Raw genomic sequence first — 12,500 nt, 5'->3', positions numbered from 1 at the left:
GAGTCTTGCAAAAAACGCAAGTGTTTACAGAGTTTTATTTATTATATTTTAAATTATTTGCAATTTAAAATAAACTTCTACATCTCTGTTGAGAAGTCGCTATGTAACTAACTCTGTGTAAAACTGTGGTGCTTCTAATTAGGCTAAGTGATAAAAAAAAATGCAAAATGTGGTACAAAATAGGCATACACACACTTTGCACAAATAAAATGTGCAACACTTATTGTTTTTACTACCAAATTATATGCATCTAATTAATTTAAATAACAGTGCAATGGTTTCCTCGACATCTCGCGATCTCGGGGCACATGAGTTCCCAAACGTAATGCATGATGGGAAACTCTTAGCGTAGTGTGGTTAGTGTGCATTAAGGGCACTGCACTAAGACATGGGACAGTCTTGCACACTTTATTCCTGTTGCGTGCACACACTCTCATATGGCCAAGACCGCAAGTGTGGGTATAAATTAAAGCTTCGCTGTTTGTTGTGCGATCCCTGGCCAATAACAGTGAGGTATAATGGTGCTTTAATGGTGCGTTCACGTGCTATGGGAAATATGATATTTTCCACTTGTGAACTGGTATTTACCAGTGTGTTGCGTTCAAGTGCTTTTGTTGTCGTAATGTGGTAAAAAGATGGAGATCCAGACCTGTTATTTAGCTAAAACTATTTTAGATTGCTTAAGTCATCTGCTACAGCAAGAAGATGATTTATCAAAACTCAAACGGTAAATAATATGCTGTATATTTTCTAGATCATGAATAGTACCAGAGAATGTCTAATAAGGGGAGAACGTTCACTCTCAGTAAACTTCCGGCTTCTGAACTGGTTGCAGTTCCACTCTGACTCCACATGAGGGCGCTCACAGGACGAGTGCAGAATGAATGGAGGTCTATGGAGAAATACCCCTCAAAATCCACTTTTCTCAGGATATAATTTTTTGTCTAGTAATTTGAATGTTGTATTCGAAAGGAGATGCAAAGAAATTACTCATTGCTAGGTGTTAGATTTTTTAGAGTCACTTATTTGCTTTAAAAAGTCTTTTAAAATGTCAATGACGTCATACACATCGTACGACCAGAGATACTGCTTTACGGCAATCCTTCAGTCGCTTTGGTTAGCATCAGCATCCATTAGCAGAATTCTAGCGTGTTATGGGCAACAACAACTCAACCTGTCAGAAATCGAAAGGACATAAGTACTCGTTCATTCAACTTTCGACCTATAACCCATGTTGAACTTGCAAAACCTACAATCAAATCTGAGATTTCTCAACGGCAAGAGACACATTTAGCCGTCTAGCTCCATAGACTCCTATTGCTTTTGCACTCGGGCGATCGCCCCCAGTGGAACTCTGGTGGAACTACAACCCAAATTCGGTACAATAGGACTTAATAGGGAGTGAACAGGCTCTCCGTAAACGGGCTCTGATAGTACATATCTTTACCATTCACGACGTCATCATTGTGGTAATTACCACATTAATTTACAATATTAGTTAATAAAATATGTTATTAAGGAATTAATACACAACGAAACATTTAATTAATAGCATTTAATGTATTACTTAATCTATTAATCATATAGACTCCTTATTAGTTGCTGATGCAGTAATAATTCATTAATGGTTTAGTTCTTTATGAGCCATATATTAACTCATGATTATCTGTGCATTAGTTAAACATGAATTAATGCATATTAGTGCACTCATATTGTAAAGTGTTACCGACTTTTCTCACAGCACTTGATATTATTACACTTATTAATTTGATGGCGGATCCAGAAAGCTTCAAACGCAATCACCAACTGGAGATTCACCCGCTGTAAAATGTAAAAGACTTGGCAGTGGCTCCAGAAGAAAAGAGACTGTAACCACGGAAACAAGGATAATATCGGAAGGGCTTTTGAAAGGTGGAGTGTTTTGAAGGGGTTTAAAACTAACACGGAGACGGCTTTTTTCTGCTGGACAGGAAAGACATTTCAATGGTTCAATTATGTAACAGCAGCGCATGTGTTCAGTTAATTCACACAGTTACGGAGTACTGAACTACAGGTAGCCCTAATACACATTAAATGTAGTCGCGCAGAGCTGAGTGATCGTTAGATTTAATCAGCGTGATTTACTCCAATGCTTTTTTCCCCTTAGTTGGTCAGATCAAAAGTGGATGTTACTCGTTCAAGACATATTCCGGTGAATATTCTTCTGTTGGTCGTACTTCCCAAAAGTGTAATCTGTGATTGTGAACGCCAGTATCCACACCGGCGGCGACTGACAGCCGTCAGCCGCACATTCTCCTCAAAACACCGGATTCATCCGCGCTGTGCCGTGCCGACGCACAACCCACGTAAAGCTGATCATTCCGCCAATAACTGCAATTGCAGATTTCGAACAGAGATGGCGACAAAGAGGTAAAACTACGGACTGCAGCTTTAAGTGTTGTGTTATTCCGCCATGTTTCTCACTGACACGACCACAACTCGTAAAAATCGAGGCTTAAAGAAAATCCCGAGTTTCCCACTCTTATTTACGACATTGTGGTGGCGTTGATGTTTACGATCTTTACGAGATGACTTGAACGCACCATAATTACATCTGTGTCTGGACAGCACTAGATGCTTTTAAAAACTATTTTGAGTGAGATCCTTCGCCTGTCAATCATTTCGTACATGGTTCATCTGCTATTGGGTTGGCTGATTTGACTTTAGTGGGCGGGGTTTGCGTGTGGTTCAAGCCAATGGTTTTCATTAAATGACATGGACACAAAAATATTATCATCGTGTAGACTGTAGAAAAAAGATGGATGATGCGTCTCCACTTCCTTCCACTATAAAAAAATGAAGCAAAAAAATATCAGTTGACATCTTGCTTCGATCTTTTTAAAATGTCCTTTTGGAGCCCGAGTCTGCGCAGTAGCGTTTCTGAGGCGGTTTCCCGCCCACACAGCTGTCAATCATGACGTATACCCTGTTTTTATAGCATCAAATACCTAACTAAAACCAAAGTTATTGGAACATACACATCAAAAATTTTGGATCGGTACGATTTTTAGCGTTTTTAAAAGAAGTCACTTCTGCTCACCAATGCTGTATTTATTTCATTGAAAATACAACAAAAAACAGTAATATTGTGAAATATTATTACAATTTAAAATAACTGTTTTTTAATATATAGTAAAGTGTAATTTATTCCTGTGATCAAAGCTGAATTTTCAGCATCATTACTCCAGTCTTCAGTGTCACATGATCCTTCAGAAATCACTATAATATGATGATTTGATGCTCAATAAACATTTATGATTATTATCAGTGTTGAAAACAGTCGTGTACCATTTTTTTAGGATTCTTTGATGAACAGAAAGTTAAAAACAACAGCATTTATTTGAAATAGAATATTTTGTAACATAATAAATGTTACAACATATTAAAATTTACTGTCACTTTTGACCAATTTAATTCTTCCTTAATGAATAAAAGTATTGATTTATTTTATTTATCCCCCCCCCCAAAACATTTTTTTACTTACTGACCCCAAAGTTTTGAACGATAGTGTTTAATGTTACAAAAGATTCAATTTCACATAAATGCTGTTCTTTTGAACTTTCTATTCATCAAAGAATCCTGAAATAAAAATGTAAATAACTTTTCCAACACTGATAATAATCATAAATGTTTCTTGAGCATCAAATCATCATATTATAGTGATTTCTGAAGGATCATGTGACACTGAAGACTGGAGTAATGATGCTGAAAATTCAGCTTTATCACAGGAATAAATTACACTTTACTTTATATTCACATAGAAAACAGCTGATTTAAATGGTCATTTTAACAATATTACTGTTTTTATTTTTGTATTTTTAATCAAATAAATTCGGCCTTGGTGAGCAGAAGAGACTTCTTTTAAAAACATTGAAAATATTACTGATCACAAACTTTTTGAACCACAGTGTAAAGCGTGATATGACATAGGCCTAGCCAAAATGAAAGAAACCATCAATATATATATATATATATATATATATATATATATATATATATATATATCATCGGTTGTACACTGGTTATTGTGGTGCATTATGGGATTGAATGAGTGGGCTCCATAAAATCCCCTATGGTTTTGGACACCACTGCAAATAACCGTCCCCTCAAACAGTGCCCTATGAAGGGTATAGGGGCGATTTGAGACAAAGCCTTGGATTGTCTTCGTGCGACGGACCCTAATTATAAAGTGTAAAAGAAAGCTGTATATCTTCATGTATAAAAATAAAACTACATTTGAAAATATTTAGTTTCTATTGTAACAATAAAAAAAAATTCGACTCAATATAGTACTGTACGGTTAGATGTAAAGATCCAAGATGGCGCCGCGGATGGCTGCCTCGGTGTGGAGCTCTCCAGCTATTGTGTTGTTTTTGTTCGTTTGTTCTGCGTTTAGTCATTCTTTTCCTATCAGTTTCACCAAAGACGAACTACTGGACATTAGGAAACACACACCAGAAACCTTTTCTACAGTTTTTGATTATTCGGACGTCTTGCTGGACATTCTCGTCGGAGGGGCAGCGTTGTTGTTCAAATGCGCGGTCAGACGCAAACGCGGGAAGCGAGCCGGCGCGCTGGTTAAACTCCGCGAGCGCGGCCTGCGCACTGCACTCCCCAGCATTCATCTCGCGAATCTCCGATCCCTTCCTAACAAAACGGATGAACTTCTTCTCCTCACCCACACTAACAAGGATTTTTTAAACTCTGCTGCTTTGTGCTTCACTGAAACCTGGCTGAGTGAAGCCATACCGGCCAACGCAATACATCTGCCGGGCTTCCAGCTGTTCCGAGCGGATCGCATCGCGGAGCTAACGGGGAAAACGAGAGGTGGTGGATTGTGTTTCTACATTAACGAAAGTTGGTGTTCAGATGTAACAACACTGAAGAAGATGTGCTCTCCTAATTTAGAGGCACATTTCATAAACTGTAAACCCTTCTACTCGCCTCGGGAATTTTCCTCTTTCATTCTCGTGAATGTTTACATCCCTCCAGACGCGTGCGCGAGCGCGGCGCTACAACAGCTGGCTGAACAAATAGCTGAAACGGCACAAAGGTACCCAGACTCTCTTTTAATCATTCTTGGGGATTTTAACAAAGCAAATCTTTCCCGTGAACTACCAAAATACAGACAGCACGTTACATGTCCCACCAGAGACAGTAATGTACTGGACCACTGTTACACCACAATAAGAAATGCATATCACTCCGTCCCACGGGCAGCTTTGGGGCTCTCTGATCACTGTTTGGTTCATCTCATACCGACCTACAGGCAGAAACTGAAATCAGCTAAACCTGGAATAAGGACTGTGAAAAGATGGACTAATGAAGCAGAGCAGAATCTACAGGCCTGCTTTGATTGCACTGATTGGACTGTTTTTGAAGCTGCTACCAATGATCTGGATGAGCTCACAGATACTGTAACATCATATATAAGTTTCTGTGAGGATACATGCATTCCTACCAGGACATTCTTATCATTTACTAATGATAAACCATGGTTTACTGGGAAACTCAAACACCTTCGTCATGCCAAAGAGGATGCTTACAGAAGTGGGGATAAAATCTTGTATAACCAGGCCAGAAACAGATTGACAAAGGAGATCAGAGTTGCTAAAAGGAACTACTCTGATAAACTGAAAAACCAGTTTTCATCCAACGACCCATCATCAGTCTGGAATGGCCTGAGGAACATTACCAACTACAAGTCACCATCCCCTCGATCTGTGGACAATCAACACCTGGCTGACGATTTAAATTCATTTTACTGCCGGTTTGAAAAGCCCTCATTCACACCACACACCCGGTCTGATCTGCACTTCACACTTTCAGCATCACCTCCTGTTCTCCAATTATCACTCCCCCCTCCTGCCATCCAACCTGAGCTTAAGGTCTGTGTGGAGGACGTGAGCCGAGTCTTCAAAAAACAGAAGACTAGGAAAGCCTCAGGCCCAGACGGCATCTCATCTGCTTGTTTAAAAGCCTGCGCTGACCAACTGGCCCCGGTCTTCACGCAGATCTTCAACAGATCATTGGAGCAGTGTGAAGTTCCCTGCTGCTTCAAACGCTCCACTATCATTCCTGTCCCCAAAAAACCCAAAATCACTGGACTTAATGACTACAGACCTGTCGCTCTCACGTCTGTGGTCATGAAGTCGTTTGAAAGACTGGTGCTGGCCCACCTGAAGGACATCACTGGACCCCTGCTGGATCCCTTTCAGTTTGCTTACAGAGCAAACAGGTCTGTGGATGATGCAGTCAACATGGGACTGCATTATATCCTGCAACATCTCGACAGACCTGGGACTTATGCAAGGATCCTCTTTGTGGACTTCAGTTCGGCCTTCAATACCATCATGCCTGGTCTTCTCACAGCCAAACTGACCCAGCTCTCCATACGATCCTCGATCTGTCAGTGGATCTCCAGCTTCCTGACGGACCGGCAGCAGCGAGTGAGACTGGGGAAACACACATCCAAGACACTCACAATCAGCACTGGTGCTCCCCAAGGGTGCGTTCTCTCCCCACTGCTCTTCTCCCTGTACACTAATGACTGCACTTCTAAAGACCCCACTGTCAAGCTCCTGAAATTTGCAGACGACACCACTGTCATCGGTCTCATCCGAAACGGTGATGAGTCTGCTTACAGACTGGAGGTTGAACAGCTGGCTGCCTGGTGCAGTTATAACAACCTTGAGCTGAACACGCTCAAAACAGTGGAGATGATCGTGGACTTCAGGAGGAACAGCTCAGCACTCCTCCCACTCACCATCATGAACAGCACTGTGGAAGCAGTGGAGTCATTCAGGTTCCTGGGCACTATCATCTCTCAGGACCTGAAGTGGGACAATCACATTGACTCCACTGTGAAAAAGGCCCAGCAGAGACTGTACTTCCTTCGCCAGCTGAGGAAGTTCAACCTGCCACAGGATCTGCTGATTCAGTTCTACTCAGCCGTCATCGAGTCTGTCTTGTGCGCTTCCATCACTGTCTGGGTTGGTTCAGCTACCAAATCAGACATCAGGAGACTACAACGGACAGTCCGGACTGCGGAGAGGATTATTGGTGCCCCCCTGCCAAACCTCCAGGACCTGTACTCTTCCAGAGTGAGGAAGAGAGCAGGTAAAATCATCACAGACTCCACTCACCCTGGACACCACCTGTTTGAACTGTTACCGTCAAGACGGAGACTCAGATCACTGGCCACAAGAACATCTCGGCACAGGAACAGTTTCTTCCCACAGGCCATTTCCCTCCTGAACAGTTAACACTCCTCCCAAGGCATATGCCTGTAAGTGCAATACTCCCACTGTTTAGTGCAATATCCCACAACTCAGGTGATACTTATATGTAGATTTATTTATTTATAATATTCAAAACACTGTAAATAGGTTCATAATCTGTAAATCTGAAAATGTCTATTCTGACTAAACCCAACTGTGATAGTTTTATTCTCATATATTTATATTTTTATTTTTTATTCTTATAATTTGTAGTATTATGTTTCATGTTGTATTTGTATATGTCCACTGGAAGCCTCAGTACCAAAACAAATTCCTTGTGTGTGCAAGCACACTTGGCAATAAAGCTCTTTCTGATTCTGATTCTGATGTATCATTTATTATTTTAATACATTTTCTTTAATCAAATTTAATAACAAAAATAAAAAATAAACAAATATAACTCTTTGACTTGAACAAAGACACTCTACCCCTGAACTTCCCCATTATAAAGAGTAAAAGACAGCTGTACATTTTCATTCATAAAGTCACAATTTATGCAGTGAAAAAATAACTATACATTTGAAAACATTTAGTTTCTATTGTTACAATATTACATTTTTTCGACTGGCTATATAGTACTGTACTGTTAAACGTATCTGTTATTTATTTATTTAAATCAAATTTATATTTCTTTAATAAAATGTAGTAACAAAAGTAAAAAATAAACAAAAATAAATCTTGTATAAAGAAGCTATACCACGTTTTTCGACTTGTTTCCAGAATGCCGACGTCAGAAACACAAGCTTACCCTGAACTTCCCCTGTACAGAAACCTTTCAGCAGTTTTAATGTGATCCAGACATTATTCAGCTTCTCTATCAAGCGTTGCACATCATCACTGAGGAGCGTTTGCGTTCTCATAATGATAGGCGTGTAACAATGTATCGCAATACAAAAGTGCATCAATATGTATCTTGTATAGTGACAATATGTATTGTGTATAGTTCACCGGAAAATAAAAATTACTAAAATAAATTCAAGTTTACAGAGTTTTATGTGTCAGTACTACATTAAACTACTATATAATGTTGAATATAATGTATAATAATGCAGTGGGGGAATATATGCCAAATGTCTGATGTTACCAGTAAAAAGTGGCTTACAATATTTTAAATATATCTAGTCAGAGTGAAAGCATATTCATCTAAAATAATTCAGTATTTTCAGCTTCAGAATCATGAATATTGTTATTCTGGTGTCTCTATTTTCCTGCATTGGGTTTCCAGCACCAAATACAAGACTATTCATTTACACACAATAACAGTTAATTTTTTGTTAACCTTTTATCATATGTCTTGGAGTGTCGCAATAATACAGTATCGTGATATGCATCGAATCGTGACCTGAGAGTATTGTTACAGCCCTAAACACTGATCATATTAAACACTAAAGTGAGGTCAGTCTGTAAACACGACGGCACAGATGCACAAGTAAAAACAGCGGCTCATTTAAAGGATAATCCTCATTTAGCTTTTTAAAAAAAGCAAAGTCCTCTCTTCTTCTTTTTCCCGGTGTCCTCCGAGGTCTGATCCGCGGGGAGTGTGTGTTTGGACGCGTCGTCTGGTGTGTTTTCCTCAATCACAGCTTCACTCGGCTCCTTCTTCTTTTTCCCTGTGTCCTCCGAGGTCTGATCCGCGGGGAGTGTGTGTTTGGACGCGTCGTCTGGTGTGTTTTCCTCAATCACAGCTTCACTCGGCTCCTTCTTCTTTTTCCTCCACCACGATCCCTTCGACTTTAATGACAGTCTTTTGGGTTTCTTGGACTCCTTCTTCCCGGTCTCAGAGGGAACAGTAATGAGGTTCTCCAGCTCTTCCGTGGGATTCTCGGGATCGGGCGGATCCATGGTGTTTAAGAACTCCTGCAACGGCGCCGTGGGTCCCGGGATCTGTCCCAGCGCTAACAGGTACTTCGGGTTGTGGTATTTGTGTGCCGGGACTTTAACGTCTCCGAGGTTCACCTGGAATCGGGAAGTTGCCGCTACGGGGCGTTTGGGTACGGCGGCTCGGGACAAGGTGTTCGTTTGAGGCTTATTGAGGCGAAACTCCTTAAAGAGGTCCAGTTTGTCCGACACGGCGTAAAGTTCTCGGAAATCGTTATCGTAGAAATCCATCACTTGCCCGGACATCACCGTGATCATGTTCCTGTCCATGCGGGAAGAGCTCCAGGAGAAACTACAGGATTAACACACACAAACACACACACACACACACACACAGAGAGATCAATATCAGATACAACAGATATTATTATTATCGTATAACACGGCTCTGTGGAATACTTGATTCTGATTGGTCAAGTTTATGTTATTCCCAGATAACAGCAGAACACAGAAACACCGGCTCATCCGGGTCACTGAAGTCAGCAGCGCTATACACTCGCTAGCAACAGCTTTTCTTCGTGGACGTTTTGCGTTTGTCGAGCTAATAAATTATTAAAACTCAGTCGCATCAATATTTTGTGTGCAGTTATTTAATTATGGCATCCAGTATCGTGGACTCGCTCTCTCTTGTTTCATACAAACGCAGATGCTGCCATTTATGACTATTGTTTTGTTCACTGTTGGGTTATAAGATACAAACAGTTATGATTTTAAAACAGTTTAATCTGAAATCAATATCTCTTATCTCCATAATTATTTATATGTTGAAATGCTGTGTAATAAGTGTTATGACTGTATACCGTAAATAAATTTTGTTTCACATCAGTTGTAATTATTTACTTGTGTGGCAAGTATTCGTGTAATAAACGGGATAATGTACATCCAGCTGGTTGTTAGTTCAGAATAAACCCCTTCAGGCGTGTGTGTGTGTGTGTGTGTGTGTGTGTGAGAGATCTCAGAATAAACCCCTTCAGGCGTGTGTGTGTGTGTTTGAGAGATCTCAGAATAAACCCCTTCAGGTGTGTGTGTTTGTAAGAGTGTGTGTGAGATCTCAGAATAAACCCCTTCAGGCGTGTGTGTGTGTGTGTGTGTGTGTGTGAGATCTCAGAATAAACCCCTTCAGGCTGATGAAGACCTGATCCTGATCCCCCGGTCGGGTTTATTCTGAGACAACAACCGGCTGGATGTATATTATCCCTTACTTATATTGTCAGGTTTTGGTCACTTCTGGGTAAAAATTTGTTCCCAAAATATTGTTAAGTAGGTACACACACACACACACAGCAATCAATATCAGAGACAACAGACATTATTGGGAGAGTATAAACACACGCTCACCTGTACGTTCCAAACATGACTTTATCTCCGTCGATGAGCATGTACTTGCTGTGGACGTTTCCCGGGATTCTTCCCAACGACAGATTCAGACCGACAGCCTTTACGCTCCGAGTCCGGACATTCTGACGGAAACACAAGCCATTAAAATCACTGTGAAATCAGAATGAACAATTCAGTAGGGGTGTGGGAAAAAATAGATTCAGAATACATTCAGAATGTTTTTAATCCCACGGACTTGGTCATTTGATTACGAATTGTCCCTCACTGAAAAATAAAAATAAAGGGAAGTCAGCCAAAAGTGTTGGTTTTGTTAAGAAAATTGGAAGTCAACTTAGTTCGAATATTAATGCCGCGTATGATTCTTTTTTGTGTCAGGGGGTTATTTCTCTTAGTGGATCTGAGCGAGACTTGGTGGCGCAGTACTGTCGCTCGTGCCATGTGTGTCAGGCCGTAGGAAAACCTAACCAGACTATACATCTTGCCCCACTTAAACCTATCCCTGTCATGGGAGAGCCTTTTGCACAAGTAATCTTGGACTCTGTTAGACCGTTACCGCGAACAAGATCTGGACATGTTTATCTGCTTATGTTTATGTGTGTGACAACTCGCTATCCGGAGGCGGTACCGTTGCGTTCATTAAAAGCGAAGGCTGTGGTGAAAGCCCTAATCACGTTCTTCTCTACCTTCGGCTTTCCACAGGTGATCCAAACGGATCAGGGAACTCATTTTATGTCACGACTATTTAAACAGGTACTGTCCCAACTGAAAATTAAGCACATTACATCTAGTGCTTATCATCCAGAGACTCAAGGTGCTCTCGAAAGGATCCACCAAACTTTGAAGTCCATGCTGGGTAAATATTGTGCTGAGTCAGGGAAGCACCTTGAGGTTCGAGAGCACCTTGAGACTGGGATGAGGGGTTGCCTTTTCTTATGTTTGCTGTCCGTGAGAGTGTTCAGGAGATACTAGGATTTAGCCCAGCAGAATTGGTTTCTGGACACACGGTAAGGAGCCCACTCACATGTTGAGAGAGAACTGGCTGACTGAGCAAAAATTGGATTGTAATCTACTAGAATATGTCAGCTCCTTTAGAGAGCGATTGCATAATGCTTGTTAATTAGCTCAGACTTCACTGGAAACTACGCAAGTGAAAATGAAAAAGCGTTTCGATAAGAATGCTGTTTCTCGTTCATTCTCTGCGTGGGATAAGGTCTTGGCTTTATTGCCATATTAATATACTCTGGACCATATGTCATTGATAAGAAGCTGAATGAAACGAATTATGTTCGGACTCCTGATCGGCAAAGGAAAACTTGCGTGTGTCGTGTAAACATGCTGAAGCTGTATGAGTCGTGGGGAAGATATGGAGATAAAAAGCTCTGTTATCACTTCAGTAGCTTCGATCGTGGTTGCTTCTGACAGTGATGTTGATGAAGATGGGCTGAATCTGCAGAGTACTCTGGTGTTGGGTGGCAGTCTGAATAATTCCACAATTTTGGAGAGTTTAAACTTTCATCTGACACATTTATCTGACTCTCAGCCCACTGATATAGTAAAGTTGATCAATTCATCCTTGGGGTTGTTTTCAGACGTTCCTACCCGCACTCGAGTACTGAAGCATGATATTGACCCGATTAAGCAACGTGCTTATAAAGTGAACCCTGTTAAACGTAACGTTATGGAGGCCGAGGTAAAATATCTAGTCGCGAATGGATTCGCAGTTCCGAGTTTCAGCGCCTGGAGTTCACCCTGTTTATTAGTCCCGAACACAATCGGCCGGAACACAACAATTCTGTACGGATTATAGAGTAAATGCCGTGACAAAACCAGATTCGTTTCCCCTCCCGCTCATGGAGGATTGCATCGTTAAAGTAGGCTCTGCATGCTTTGTCACGAAACTCGATATGCTAAAGGGATTCCCCCGAAAAAGCGCGCGACCGATATATCTGCTTTCGTTACGCCGGA

At 41.0% G+C, this 12,500-nt stretch overlaps 1 protein-coding gene across 1 annotated transcript in view; it reads right to left on the bottom strand.

Annotated features, from left to right (window-relative positions):
* Positions 1 to 7,637: 7,637 nt before the first annotated feature.
* The window catches only part of fam83fb (family with sequence similarity 83 member Fb), a 15,829-nt gene continuing 10,966 nt past the window's right edge, over positions 7,638 to 12,500 (bottom strand). Inside the window, exons 3-4 of the mRNA XM_077232180.1 lie at positions 10,536 to 10,657; positions 7,638 to 9,489 (exon numbers count right to left, since the gene is read on the bottom strand). Of these exons, the coding sequence (XP_077088295.1) occupies positions 8,793 to 9,489; positions 10,536 to 10,657 (819 nt within the window). The 3' untranslated portion in view covers positions 7,638 to 8,792. The remainder of the gene's footprint in view (positions 9,490 to 10,535; positions 10,658 to 12,500) is intronic.

The sequence above is a fragment of the Siphateles boraxobius genome, unplaced genomic scaffold (assembly GCF_051911475.1).
Source record: "Siphateles boraxobius isolate OS27281-9 unplaced genomic scaffold, OSU_SipBor_1 167, whole genome shotgun sequence".
Taxonomy (NCBI): Eukaryota; Metazoa; Chordata; class Actinopteri; order Cypriniformes; family Leuciscidae; genus Siphateles; species Siphateles boraxobius.
Note: the sequence above shows the minus strand (reverse complement) of the source record. Positions and strands in the feature narration are given on the sequence as shown.